Genomic DNA, 15,647 nt, shown 5'->3' with positions numbered 1-15,647 from the left:
AAATAAAATATAGCAGAGCAGAGACATTTCGATATTATTGTATGACATTTTGGCAAGGAAAACTACCTGAATGACTATTTGATTGGATGACTAATCTAATAAAACAGAATCGATTTTTTTTTTTTAAATGGGAAAAGTTCTAAATGATAACGTGTTTATATACCACCACCTCTACTACTATGATTACTGCTAACAACAATCATTCTTATTTATGTTATATACAAGTAATGAAGTAATATAGCAATTAATCAAGGCAGGTGATCTACTAAATTAGGATAATAACACGATTTACATTTATTTGGGTTATTACCCCCTCCTCTCCCCATAAACCGCTCCAAATTTGTCCATCGAGTTCCTGCTCGCTGATTGGTGCGCGCTCTGATTGGTCTGCTCGATGATTGGCTGAAAGTTCCGTTCTCGGACAGTCAGTCGACGTAGTTTGTTTTCTCGCCTGCGGCTGAAGTTTGGACCGTGAGCCGCTGCTGAAGGCAATGTGGATATTGTATTCAGGATTTCATTTTATAGTGTGTGTGTACGGTCATCCAAACCTGCGGAAAAAGTAGATAAAGTTTGGTATTTTTTCTCTTTTGCTTTTCGTCTTATCCCGGCTCTATGAGGGGTGTCCCTCGGAACGGTTTACATGCGGACTGTCAGAAATACTACAGCCTCACGTGTTTGAATTTAGCTTACATTTGAGATATATTTTTCTATATTAACTCGCATTTTCGCTCTCGGAGCCCCAGCCTGTGCACACTTTGTCAAAGTCGACTTCATTCAAGACTTGTTGGCGTTTCGGTGGCAGGCGTCTACGTACAGTACGTTTGTATTTTATTCTGGGTTTGAAAAGCGGATTAAGATATCGCAGTCATAAACTCATTGGAGAGGAGGTGAAGGATTGCTCGGCATGATATACGTGCAGGTCATCAGAGGGTAACACTGTGGAGATCTCGTCACTTTTTAAAGTAAGTAGCCTATGCCTTTATTTACAAACCAAGTCCCATTAATATCATGTATACTGATGTCCTAATGCATATATGTTGCTCTTTAGAGTGAGTACACACTTTCATGTTTACTTTGGTCTTTATTATACAATTTAAGTTACTGAGACTTGTTTTGCCCACTAACAGTAAACGTCCAATATAGAGTTTAATTTACTTATTTCAATATAATAATGATAATAACTTATAGCGGAGCCCTTTCATTTTGCAATATCTCTTTATAACAGTTATAACATAGTACAGCACATATGCACCATGTATTTCTACATGTATTAAGTACTTACAGTACTTTCACACAATACAAATTATGTTTTAAAAAGGGAAATTGAACATGCCATAATGCAGGTAAATGGGTGGGTTTATGATCTAGGTTTTTTTATTAATTGGCATACATTAATGATTTGATTTGAACAGTGATACATTTAAATTAATTATATCGCCAATCTAGAACATCATAATGCAAGCAATCACAGGTTTTGGGCTCACTTTCTTTTAAAGCACCATTGACTATTTAATATGAAACCACTTGCTTTCTTTGATTGTTATTGGACATTTTGGGAATAAAGATTGTTCATCCAGTTAGATAAGTACATACTTATTCACTTGAAAACATGACTAAACCTGACTTTGGTAGGGTGGAAATCTGCTCTTTGATAGCCACAAATCAAATCAATTATCCAGCACTTATAAGTGTGCAGTTTTTCTGGGGGAACTGAGACGCTGAGTTTGACAGATGCTGATCAAAGATACAACATGCGAAGAACTGAAATAAGATCTCATAAGGTTCACAGAAGAATTTATGTGGCGGAGAGATTAAAACCACTGTAAGGAGAGACATGTGGACAGGTGGACCGAATAAATCTCTTAGGAAAATAGTTTGACTTCGAGAGAAAAAAACGTGCCCTATAGCATTATGATGGATTTGTAGCGGTTTTCAGCCAGAAGATGGACAACTTATTCTATTCTGACTACTGTGAACTCTTGTAGACCCAGATAAGGTGTAGAAGGCAAAAAGCAATATGAATGAATAGAGGAGATGAAGTAGAATTTTGGAAGCGATAGTGTTTATTTCTTTATCTCCTATTAAACGTCTAACTTTTAGAAAACTTAATACAGGGAGATTTTAAAACATCTGGATATAGGAAAGAAACACACACATATCTCTCAGTTTGGTTTAGGAAAAAAAAGCCTATGTGATGACTTTCCTTGATTGAGGAATTATTTTCTACAAAGATGCTCCGAGTTATTGTCTGAAGTTTAAGGCAGTTTTTTTTACAATAATGCTCACCAGCTATGAGTCAATTGGAAGTTTGTATTCCTTGCCATAGCAGCTATTTTGACATAAAGTCATAAAGTAAACAACTCATTAGTGAAATAATAAGCTTGGCTCGTAGATTTTTAAAAAATGAATAGACTCTTGCAGTTTTGATTTACTGTATTTACACTGATGTAATGTGAAGATTAAAATGCATGTTCTACTAATTACTCAGTATCTCCTTAATAAAGATATATCACCTGTAATCTTTTCAAAATGCAACTTCAAGAAACTTCATTTCCTTTTATTTAAAGAAGCTGATCGTTCTTCCTGAAAATTAAACCTAAATGGATCTTCTCTGGGTCTTCCTGCTGCTGGAGGTGTTTCTGACGTCCGCTGCTGCCAGGGGTGAGTAACAGAAGCCCTGATTTCCACTGACACTCGGGGCATTACCGTCATCCATGCCAGCAGTAAGATAAATCACGGCCGCTGACATGACTCAGTGTAAAAGTGTCTTCCAAAGGTTCAGCCGGAGTCATTTTTCCGTAGTTACATTTACTATTTTTGCATTCTTGCTGTCACACTGCTGTTCTAAAGTCAGGAGGACGGTAGCAGGAGTGAACCCTCTCCTCTGTCTTTTTCCTCTTTCCGTCACCTGGACGTTGATAGTATTCTTTGTAAAACATTGTGCTTTTTAAGCATTTCTATACATTGGGTCTTTCTGCACTGATACATTTGCTCAGATATTGGAATATATGCAGATATGTGTCCTTGGTTGAACTTTACTCAATGAATGCCTTTGCTCTTTGGATAGTCAGTGAACCTTTGACTTCGGCTGCTATTCAGTCACTGTCAAGTATTCTTGCACCCGCCTGGGACTTTCACATTTGTAGTGTGGTTTTCTACATCCTGCTTATTTAGCAAAGATGCTACCTTGTTGGCTGTGTGGTACAATTCAGTATTTCTATTCTAAATTGAAAAGCCCTACAGGGGAGTTCAGTGGTCAGGGTCAGTCACAGAGCAGTATCCTCGGTACTTGGCATGATACTTTGTTTCTTTAATTGAAACTAAAACAAAAAGCTACAGAAGCTGTACATAGATGAGAACAAAACCCAGCCTGCAGGCTTAATGGGCAGACTGTCGCCGTGCTAGCGCCCGCTCCCGAGATCACACCAATGATGAGTTTTCAGCGGGAACAAAGCAGCATTCAGCGAGGCGAGGCCGAGCCAGCGTGCAGACACGGGGCCGAAAGTAAACACAGGCCCATAGACCGCAAAGAGATGAGATTAGATTAGCCTATTAGGGATGTTTGCTGTGCAATGCTGCAGCATTTACTCCCCCTCACCGCCTGCAGTTTGTCATTGAAACCAGGGCAGGCTGCAGAGAGAGACAGAAGAAGGGGGTGCAGGGGAGGCAAGAGGAGAGAGATGGAAGGAAAAAGGACTCTGGACATTAGACTGGAGTCATATTTGATGAAGGAGGGAAAGGAAAAGAGGAACTAGAGGAAAGAGTGAGGAAGGAAGGAATGGACAAGGGAAGGAAACAGATTATAGGAAGGGGTGTGAGAGAGAGGACAGGAGAGCATTGAGAGGACAGAGGGGACAAAATGCTCTAATTTACCTATTAGGAGCTATGTTCTCCTTTATCTGTGATTGGCTGGACTCGAGTCGCCGGACAGATCTTATCTCTTTGTGAAAATGTAAAGATCTATCTAATCTAATCTATCTATCTATCTAAAGCTACTGTGAAATGTTGAAGAAAACGTTTCTCTTCGGTTCCATGTTTGCCAAATGTAGTATTGTGTGTTGTTATCTGTGTTGTTATCTGTTACAATGACTGAAGACTATAAAGTGGCAGGCCAAAGGCATTTATACAGGATGCGTGTGGAGTGGGACGCTGGGCTTTAGTGGCCTTGTGGTCTGAGGTTCATACCATGTAATTGTGAATTTGTGGTTTTTGTATTTGAGTAATGCAGGAAGTCATCTGTTCTCTGTCTGTACTGTATCTCGTCTCAAAGTTTAATGTTTAACAGAAAAGCTGAATAATCTGATAAAAGAATGCAAGAAATTGCAGATTTTTTACCGGTTTTGTAAAAAGCAGGAGTTTGATCTTTGATTATTTGAGGCAAACTCAACCAACTCCCGCAAGATTTACCCGCAATTATCCCCTGGATTGAATTTTATATACATTAAACAATTCAAGGTAGACGATGTTAAGCAAAATCAATGTGTTAGTCCAACAAGCTTGCAGGCAGTAAAGGGCATCTGCCAGTGGCCCCAGTGCAAAAGCTGTCAGGGAACAACTCAGAAACAAGCAAGTCTGCAGTATATCACTTAAGCTGGAAAAAAGCTTATATCAAATCGACCAAAAACTGTAAATAAGACAGCCTTTGGAACGGTAAACAATATACGATTTGCAACTGTTACCAGTTATTCGCTGTCATTTGGGAAGGAAAAAGATACTTAAGTTACTGAAGAATTAATTCAGAACAGTTCTACAGATCAAATGGGTACAACATGTTATACGACAGTGGACAAATCAAATAGAAGCTAATGAGGACAAGCCTCCTCTCATAGTCCTCCCCTTGTCCTGTTCTCCACTGCACTCTAAGAAATGACTTAGAGAAACAGTTTTATTAGGGACTTGGTGACTACTGATGTGTCCCAGAGTAACATGCATTCTGGACAGGGGTTACTCAGCTAAATATCACAAGACACATTTGGACATGATTTGAAAACATGAACTCTTTTGTGGCGTTATCTCGTCTCTGCAACCGCCTTTGCACACACTGCATTCAGTCACAATAACTATAATCCTGCTAGTGTTTAAATCCAGAGAGTACTGTCCAATAACTTCTTTATAATTGCACTAAAATACTGCAGTGTGACTCATGCCTTAAAGGAAGAGCAAAAAATAATTCCTTTAATGATTGGATGCGAGAAAGGCCAAATGTAAAATAGATTTGTTATAACTTATACGTTACTTCTCCCTGGGTGTTTTGGGAGTCTGTGAGTGCAGAGCATCAGATGGCACTGAAGGCAGTTTTCCACTGCGTGTGCCGATCAGCGAATGTAAGCAGGAACAGTGGGAATGCTAAAAGCTTTGTTGGATCTCTGCAGATGAAGAAAAAAAATAAGAGATTGAGGGCTGGAACAGGACAGAACGAGTGGAAGAGATATAGATAAAGAGAGGAAAAGGGAAGCCAAAGAGAAGGAACAGGATGCAGACAGAGATTAGCCTCCAGATAGGAACAGAAAGATAAAGACGCAACATTTATGCCCCTTATTACAGCAGAGAGTCACATAAACCACACACACCAGAGGCTTACACAACCCTGCTGTGTGAACCAGTGTCTGGGCCTCTGTGTGCGTGTGTGTGGCTGAGCATGAGACTGAGCAGCTGAGAGATTAGCATTCTCCGCTGTTAGCTGAACAACATTGAGCTTGAATGCAGAGGTCATAGACTAGCAGTAGGTCAAAGCATTGTGGGCTACCTGCAACTCCAGACAGAGGTATGCAGCATTTCCACCGCATGGTAGAGTACCAATCCAAACAACTTGCTTGGCACCGTTCATTTTTGGGGATTACTAATTGTGAAAGTTGTGGATATTACCTCATACCTTATTATTTTTCACCTGTGCCAGGGTTCTAAAGAAGTATCACTTTTAGAAGCTGCAGACTGATTGGTCAGATAGATGTCCCTTGCGAGACATGGTATTCTGTGTCCTGCAAAAAAAAATCCCATTATAAATGACAAAACTACCATCTTTACCATCTCTTTCACTTCACAGAGATTTATAAATTGGTATCCTGCAAACATCAGTCTATTAGGTGGCAAATGCAAGGATCTATTCTTGAGGATGATGTCAGGGCAATTTCATTATGATCATCCCACTTCATTAAGTGCAAATTAAATCTTGATATGTAGCTCAATAATTGGATTCATGACGCCTGTGAACAATGTGCCGTTCTTATACTATTTACACTGAATAGTTTTTCATCCGAGAAAATGTTCCATTTCTCTTTCTTTAACATCATGCAATGTTAGCTTGCCGTAAAGCCAAATCACAATATTGCACCAACAAGTACAGCTTCAGGACATTTTTCTCTATTTTCCAAATCAACCCGAAATCTATCAATTAATCAATCAATGTTTATTTATACAGCCCAATATCACAAATGTTACATTTGTCTCAGTGGTCTTCACAGTGTGTACAGAATATCAGTATGACAATGCGACACCCTCTGTCCTTAGACCCTCACATCGTACAAGGAAAAACTTCCAGAGAAAACCCACAGTTTAAAGGGAAACATCTAAAAAACCCGAAATCTAAATACCTTTACCTCCGTCCTGTCTCTGGGCCGATGATAATGGAGGTGGTTTGTGGGGATTGAAATACCAAATAACATTAGTCATTGCATTGCACAGATTAAAAGTTGTTTATTTCTCAGTGGTTTTGTTTCTGTTTGCCATCTCACACACAAACATACATTAACTGTGAATGTGATGTGAAATGCCAAGTGTATGTCAGATGGTTATCAGCATGTCAGATGGTATTTATGTAAACCAAACAACTGCAACAGTTTGGAGAAGATAATAATTATAATGTAATTATTGAAGTTACTCCAGGAGAGATTTTCATTTTGTCTCCGACAGCAAGTATATCACATCCATCATGTCTGCCTCTTCTACACCAATCCTTTGAAGCAGATTCAGAAAAGAAAGCAAATACCAAAAAGTTAGATGATAAATGTGGGTTTGTGTGCATTGTCTAAACAATGACATGTGTTCCATTAGACCACCCATTTCAGAGGGAGTGAGAGGAAAAAGATGAGAGGTTTCACTTGTTGTATTACCAAGTGTAAAGAGCCACAAACACATTAAAAATCCAACGTCACTTTATCGAAGCTGCCAAAAAACAGAGATGCACCCAAAGAAACAGAGAGAGACAAGAGAGCATCGTCTCTGCAAACAGTGCAGAGTGTAAACAGCCGATACACACATTCTGAAAACATATACAACTAGAAGATGCTAGCCATAAATATGACCTAACACATGTAAGCACACACACACACACAAACCCACAACCACACACACACACACACACACACACACACACACACACACACACACACACACACACACACACACACACACACACACACACACACACACACACACACACACACACATAGCCCACAATCACTTAACAACCTCCTGTCCCACACACCCATTACTGAGGAATGTAATTAGCGTGCTAACACTAACAATGATGGGTAGGAGAGAATTGTGGTTAGGTAAAAAGCGCTGGAGGAGGAGGCACAGAGAAGCTATGGATAGTAGAGCTTTAAGCTTTTGTAAAAGTAAGGCAACTTCCTATGAAGACGTTCAGTAAATAGGAGAGGTGTCCGTGGTTGCAGATAACTGTTCCGTCTCTAATTTTCCCTGTTCCATTTACCTGCTTGGACATCAAGCTAAATCGTTTCTGCATACTGTCGGTGTTTCTCAATGTCGAGTACGCTTGCTTGGTAGCACGTGTCTTCCGAGTCACTTGCTTCAGAAGCGAGGCAAGAATACTTCCTGGCATTCGGAAAACAAAGAGTGGAACAGGCGAGCAAGTGTGCAGGTGTGCGTCATATGAGAGGCCTTACATTTTCCGCCACAGATTTGGGGAAATTGGTCCGTGCGCAAAGCATTGTGGGGATTTTAAGACCGCGGAGTCTACACATTTCTCGCTTCGAAGTACGCCGGGCTCGGTAGAATTCCAAGTATGCTGGACTTTGGAACAGTCCTTCGGCGGCACTCGATGGCATAGTATGCTTGAAATAGTGGCTCTGGAGCAGCTTTACTCGACATTGAGAAACACCCTGGGAGTAGTTTCCAACCTGCAGGGATCAGGGAGAAGTAGTGGAGAAAGAGCTGAAGTACTAAAAACAGATGAAGGCGCACATTACTGATGACTGAAATGTGTTGTTGATACATGTATGCTCAGAGTGTTTCAGTTTCAAAAGCAATGGCCGTCATTTAACAAGGAGTTATCGGTGACCAATAAATAAAAAGGGTTAATATTTAATGAATGATGTTATTTTATGCTTAAACTACATTCATGTGTAGTTCCTCCACACACTGTGTTCGGTACTGAGTAACCATGATATTAGATGTTGTGATAAAGTCCACTGTGGTATTTGTGGCAGGCATCTGCCTCTCTTCATGTGAAGAAAGGAGGAGAGCATCTTGATTCCTCATAGAGTTAACAACTGCATACCGCAGACAGATGCTTCAAACACACTGCTTCACCTCATTGTAAACAGGCACACTTTATAGACTTACGTCAGTAAATCCCCTCCATCCTCACTCTTGTTTGTTAAGCATGCAAAGCGTCCTAAGTCACAGCTAACTATCGTAAATACCATTTGACATGCTGATAACCATTATACGGCCTGATGGGCATCTGCCCGCCAGACGCAGGTTTGTCGAAAGGACTGCACCCAGAAGGGGGAACTTTCCTCAGCATTCACAGATGAGGGTTTTGATGTACAATATGTTTCAGTTAGTGAAGAACTGAATCTAAAACTTGTGTTTGACCTTGTTTTAGATTTGCTTAAGATTGAATGAAAAAAGGAAATTAATAAGTATTTTAGGGTGACTCTATTATAATGATTCATTTATTATTTCTAAATGGTCAATCTGTTAATTGTGTGCTTTGAATGTGAGAAACGTGTCTCTCAATTACACGGTGATTAACAGACAAAGGGAAGCTTCAAAGGACACAGATGACTCTTCCAGTTCCTCTTGTTAAATCCTAATGCAAGAGCCAAATGTTGTCTATTTGACTGTTTGGATAGAGCTGTGGCTAACAGAACAACGTTTAAATTAGAAATTAGAGAATGATTCTCACTTAAAAAAACATATTCTTTGTTATTCTATTGTCAATTGTACATTTAGTTTGAATAGAGTTTGACTTTGAAGAGTTATTTTTTTTATATCGACAGTCTGAGTGAAGTGGAATTTCCCGCTTATGTTCTTGTTTGAAACGGTTTAAAAAGCCAGCATTACCTACACGTATCTATGTCTGTGTTCGACTCCAAAAGATATTAAGCAACTGTGACATGAACCCATTTGCAGGGACCGTAAGGAGCAGCCTCTCTCCCCCCCCCCCCCCCCCCACCTCTGCTTCCCCTGATCTCCTTTAGAGTTTTACGGGTGCCTGTTAATGTTAAAGGCTATTAGCCCACATTTAGATAAAGTCAATGTTTGCTTTGACTCTGCTAATGGTGGGGTGGTAATGGGGCTGTCTGGACGCTCTCTGTGGGGGTTGACAGCGTGTCGCATGGATGTGAAAATGTGATGCGTGTTTGTAGAGGGGGTGCAGCAGAGAGGAGAGCAACAGGAGAAGATTAGATAGCAAAAGAAGGCTTTGTGGAGAGAAATAGTCAGAGACAAAGAAAGAGATGTTAAAGAACAATGGCACTTTGACATCAGTTTACCCTCTATCCCCCCTTTAGGGAATATAGAAGGCTGTTAAAATCCTCGTGTGCCACACCATATATGTTTGCTATATGATGTTTACATTGAGTTAAATATAGAACCTTTAGACTATGCTTTTATGGCTGCACCATGCATTCAATTGGGAATGTTCTTGTCATTTGAAGCATATCTTCCTACATATTTCCCCAAGATTCATCTCTACATATTTGGCATGTATGGAAACTGTGTGAGCTCCAATAGAATAAATGATGATATTTTTGTTTGAAGAGTGTTTGACTGCACAGCATGAGTTTATACTGATAAAGTAAAGAGACGTTCCCAAAGTCAAACTGAAGATTGATAAGGAACAGATTGGGAGAACTGATTGCTGTACTTAAATCACAGCATATATGCATACTGCTGTAGGTACACGCAGAGACAGTATGAGCTTATCTTATTGCATATATATTAGGGGTGTAACGGTTCACAAACATTTCGGTTCGGTACGTACCTCGGTTTTTTGGTCACGGTTCGGTTCGGTACGTTTTCGGTACAGCAGAATTTTTTTTCACAAAACAAAACATATATATATATTTTTTTTTATTATTATTAAACTGTGAATATTCACTCAAATAAATACAAAATATAATAAAATAAACATTAAGGTGCAGCATTTCGATGAACTGAAATAATCTGTATCTGAACTGTACTGTACTAGTACCTAAGCAGCCAGTTTGACATTAGGACTTGCTTGTCATTGTATTTTCATGTTGTTTAAAGAAAAATGAACTTTTCCACATTGCTTGCCGAAAGGGCAGATCAGCTGGCACTAGCAATGTCTCCTGCTGTGGAGAACACACCCTCTCGCTAGGGACAGAGGTAGCAGATACAGCCAGGTAGCGCTTTGCTAACATGGCAACATAAGGATATTTGGCGTTTGTAATAGCTTTGGCTCGGTCTGAACTTTTTGCGAGTGGTGGAGGCTAAATGCTAGCGGGAGTTGGGTTTGCACTTCAGTCTTTTTTCTTTTGGTACCGGTTATATTCACGTTCGGGTGATGCCTTTTCAAGAGTGTGCAAGTTTGATGTATTGCCAGCCGCGTAACCAATTTTAGTTGAACAATGCCGACAAACAGCTTTGGTTTGGTCCACCTGTCTTTGTCCGTCATCCTTGTACGTAACTGCGAAACCAAAATGATGCTGGAGGATTTTCGAGCTCAACTTTATCTGCGTTCGCCATTAATTTTCGACAGTTCCTCAAATTACTGACTAAATTTGAACGCATCCCTCTGACAAGCTCTCATAGCATGCCCTCTCATCCAATGAAATTACTTGCTCGCTCTATGACGCGATGAGCCCAATGGGAGCAAATTACTCTGAATGCTGCGACGCAGCACCTGAGATTATTTCCAAGAAGTTGTTCACGTTCTCAATTTTTTACGTTTAACGTTATATTCGTTCGGTACACTTCGGTACACACGTGTACCGAACCGAAGGGCCCGTACCGAATAATTTCGGTACGGGTACCGTTACACCCCTAATATATATATATATATATATATATATATTAAGGGTGTAACGGTTCACAGAAGTCACGGTTCGGTTCGTACCTCGGTTTGGAGGTCACGGTTCGGTACGGGTTCGGTACAACAAGAAAAAGCAAAAAAAAGTCCCAAATGCATAATTCCAGGTTTGTTGTAATTTATTTTTGAACAGAAGTGCAATTCAGTTTAAAAATAAGGAACTCTGACATTTTGAATAATTAGCTGTATTAAACAGTTAAAAACAGACCATACACAGTACACCCAGATGGCCATATTATCTATAATGGCTGATGTCAAACAAAAAGGTTTCATCAAGCTGTAAAACTAAAAAGAATGTCTTGAAAATATTACATCATCAATAATAAGAAAGTGTTTCAAGAGCGCATAGTCGTTGAAAAACATATGCCAAAAGCTTCCGTTATTTATTTTGGTCTCTCGGCTCTCATGTCTATTGGCTTCTTAAAAACAGCGGGGATCAGCTGTTGAACTGCTGTTGTCTTTTTCCGGGCTCCGTTGATTGGCAAATCTGGGTGATGCCTTCTGATATGATTTAGCATGTTTGGCGTGTGTTACCATTAGCATACCGCACCGCTGTCTAACAACGCCGACACACCGTCCTCGTCCGAGCCACCACTAGCACTCCATCGTTATTGTAGTCCACAGGGAACCCGAAATGTTCCCACACAGCTGATTTAAAAGAAGCTGTGGGTCTTCTAGTTCCTGAGTGTTATCTGAAATCGCCATACTAACTTTTCTTCTTCTTGTATTTTGTTCGTTTTGTTGTTGTGTTTCTTCTTCTTCATTTGTTGTTTAAGGGCGGCTGGCAAACAGCTTTTAGGCGCAATACCGCCCCCTGGATTATAAATAGTGCAATGGGTACTGCCCTGAATGACAGACTTTTTTCCCACTCGTAAAAAAAAGGCGTATTCGTCGTGTGACTGCATGTGCCGAACCGTGACATCCGAACCGTGACGGTACGGGACGAATATCGTTAAACCCCAAATATATATATATATATTGCAGGGGTAAATTGTTTTCATTGGGACATTAGAATGATATTTAGGGAGGAGAGGAGATGCATCTGAGTTTAGACAAAGCACGTCTCTTACATTGTGGTTGTATTCATGGTCATCGTAGTAGCAGGTAGTTGAGGATGACTTTGTACGAGCTCCTTGTTTGAATGTGTCATTTTACTTATGTCAAAGTTTCTTTGTGTTCTCCCTCTTACTCTGTTTCTTCCCAGCTTCTCTCTGTCTCTCCTACATAGTGCAGTATTGTGTGGGTCGTGGCGCCACAGTGCTGTATTGTGGTCTCAGTGGGGTTGGGGTATGTTTGGTCAATGCTACAGCACCGCGGGTCAGAGGTCAGCCAGTGGATCGGGGGGGGTCAGGGAGTGTGTGCGTAGCTTTTGTGCTAGCCTGCGTGGGTACGTGTGTGCGTGTGTGTGTGCGTGTGTGTGTGTGTGTGTGTGTGTGTGTGTGTGTGTGTGTGTGTGTGTGTGTGTGTGTGTGTGTGGTGTGTGTGTGTGTGTGTGTGTGTGTGTGTGTGTGTGTGTGTGTGTGTGTGTGTGTGTGTGTGTGTGTGTGTGTGTGTGTGTGTGTGTGTGTGTGTGTGTGTGTGTGTGTGAGGTAGGGTCAGAGAAAGCACATGCCAGCACCAGAGGAGACTGTAATAACACACCAGGAGCCCCACAGGACAACACACACTGCTTTCACTCCTTTATCTCCCCTCTGTCTCCGTTCAGTAACCTCCCTGACATGGGGTCAGAAACAGAATTAACAAACATCCATTAATACATTAAATCCAGCTTTTATGAAGATACTGACGACATTGTTAGTGTTAACACTTAAATGTAAGAGAGATTTAAAGTTGAACATCGTCGTTTTTATGATTAAATGTGCAATTATGTCGGTTAACAAATCGAATCAAGGAATTATACAATTGAATCCTGATTTATGAACAATCTTGTTGTTTGAAATATCTTTGTAGTTTCTTAAATTTCATCAGCATTTCTGGACAACTATGATATCAGTTTAAGTGCCCTTCAAAAATGCAGGCTATTAAACAATACTATGAGGTTATATAACCAAGCTTGTCTCTAAATGTGTGTTTTAAAGCTGTAAACCCAACTCAAAACCCACCTGTTCAAACTGGCATTTTCTTTATAATCTGTACCCTGTGTCCTTTTGTGTCCTTCTGTAGTCAATTTCCTGTTGTTTGTCTTGTCTTACCCCGGCTGATACTTCACTAAATCCACTGTTTTAATTTGTAAGGTAAAATTGTAAATGTAAATTGTAAATCTGTAACCCTGTAAGGTGTCCTTGGGTGTTATGAAAGGCGCCCCCAAAATAAATGTATTATTATTTGTATTCTCTCATTCATTTAAAAAAGAAAAGTAGTTTTTTGGTTTAGCATCATGAACACAGTATTGGCAAAACAGAAACAAATTAAGTTATCAATTATAGTTATTATGTGACTATCTAAAAAGTCCCTTTAGGGAAGAACATTTATATCAAAGGGCTACATAGGCGGAGCCAGGGGGTGCTGCAGCTCCCCCTAGCGCTAGTGCCTAGTGTCTTTTTTTATTTATATGTGTGAAATTCGTAATTTGAACAAATATTGATTCGAAAATAATATGCTACAGTACAAGTAGCCTACTTTTGGGTCTCTGTGTCTCATTCAAGCTTGGCTCTGTGTGTGTGTGTGTGTGTGTGTGTGTGTGTGTGTGTGTGTGTGTGTGTGTGTGTGTGTGTGTGTGTGTGTGTGTGTGTGTGTGTGTGTGTGTGTGTGTGTGTGTGTGTGTGTGTGTGTGTGTGTGTGTGTGTGTGTGTGTGTGTGTGTGTGTGTGTGTGTGTGTGTGTGTGTGTGTGTGTGTGTGTGTGTGTGTGTTGTGTGTGGGGCGCACGAGCCATTTTGTGTGCGCGCGGGAGAGAGAGAGCGCGCACTGGTCCCGGAGATCGTTGTTGTTAGCATCTGGTGCTAGCTAGCTACTCTAGTGGATATAATGAGCTGTTTCCACAACAAGGTGAAGGGAAAGTCCTCTCCTGTCAGACTGAGAGACTCAGGCGTGGTAAAGGACTCTCTGAGTGTTTAGATAGTTAACTTTAGTCTAAGTTATCTCAGTGGGTCTCAAACGGTTTGGTCACGATTAATGTAAACAAGTATTTCCGAGGCACACGACACGTGTATATGATCATTATAGGTATAAAAAAATAAGAGAATAAATGAAAAACAGGTAGGCTATGAAATACAATATTACAGTAAAACAAATATACAGTTTAAAAGGGGAGTGATTTGTAAAATACCCTTAAAGAAATAGAAAATATGTTTACAGTTCTGTTTCATATGGGTGTTGAGAGATGAGATCTCTTAACTTTGCTCTCAAAGTGCACCAGATTGATGCATTTAACTTCAATATTTCAAAACAAATATTCCCGGGGGAGCTTGCCCCCAGACCCACTTAGAGGAGGTTAGGTCCACACACCACCTAAAATAGCACTTTAGCCTTCATTGTAAGAGTCGCGGGTACAATAGGCGCATTCACACTGCGGTACTTTTCCCACAAAGGTTCATGCGAACTTAGTTCATGCAAACTCTTTAGTTCGCATGAACTAAGTACAGATCGCGTTCACACCGGAAAAAGTCCCTGGGGGTGGATTAGGAAAATGAAGCCGCTGACGTCACTTCTTCTTCTTCTGCTTTGGGTTTACTGGCAGGCTGCAAACCACTTCACGGCGTATACTGCCGCCCAAAGTCCCCGGCCGGAAGTCCCCGGAGTTGGGGACTGGCTTCGGTAGAAGCTGCTAGGACTCCCAGCAGCTTCTACTGAAGCCTTCCGAGTAAATCGCCAGAACGCCGACACCTCCTCATCTCCACCGCTCCCATGTTTTATTTTGTGTTGCCATAAGTTAGTCTCTCTGCGTTTCTGCGCTGGGCTAATGCTAATGCTAATAATGCTAATGCGAGGATAATAAAATGGCGGCTTCACAAAACTTTTTGGGAGTTTTACGGGGCGTGGTTTGCAATCCGCCCAGCCAATCAGGAATATAGCTCTTTTCTCACAAAAGAGCCGCTCGAAAGTCCCTGCTCTCTAGCAGGGACTTTCGAGGGGGTAAAAAGGTTCGCATGAACTAATTTTAGTACCGGTTCTTTTTGGTGTGAACGCGATCATGAACTAAGTTCGCATGAACCTTTGTGGGAAAAGTACCGCAGTGTGAATGCGCCTATTGTGTATGTGCGTGTGGGGAATGTTGCAGTAGAAAATTCCACTGTAGCGACTGGTACATTAAATGGAAACCCTAAATGTTTGAGCACCCTCTATGAAACGTCAAGCTACCCCACAGCACCCCCAAAATGAAATCTCTGGTGCTGCCACTGAAGGGCT

The 15,647-nt window shown here is 40.8% G+C and overlaps 1 protein-coding gene across 1 annotated transcript in view; it reads left to right on the top strand.

Annotated features, from left to right (window-relative positions):
* Positions 1-457: 457 nt before the first annotated feature.
* fgfrl1a (fibroblast growth factor receptor like 1a) overlaps positions 458-15,647 on the top strand; it is an 83,047-nt gene continuing 67,857 nt past the window's right edge. The window contains exons 1-2 of the mRNA XM_034093326.1: positions 458-962; positions 2,568-2,661. Of these exons, the coding sequence (XP_033949217.1) occupies positions 2,601-2,661 (61 nt within the window). The 5' untranslated portion in view covers positions 458-962; positions 2,568-2,600. The remainder of the gene's footprint in view (positions 963-2,567; positions 2,662-15,647) is intronic.

The sequence above is a fragment of the Pseudochaenichthys georgianus genome, chromosome 10 (genome assembly GCF_902827115.2).
Source record: "Pseudochaenichthys georgianus chromosome 10, fPseGeo1.2, whole genome shotgun sequence".
Lineage (NCBI taxonomy): Eukaryota > Metazoa > Chordata > Actinopteri > Perciformes > Channichthyidae > Pseudochaenichthys > Pseudochaenichthys georgianus.
The sequence above is the reverse complement of the archived record's forward strand: the minus strand, read 5'-3'. Positions and strand labels throughout refer to the sequence as shown.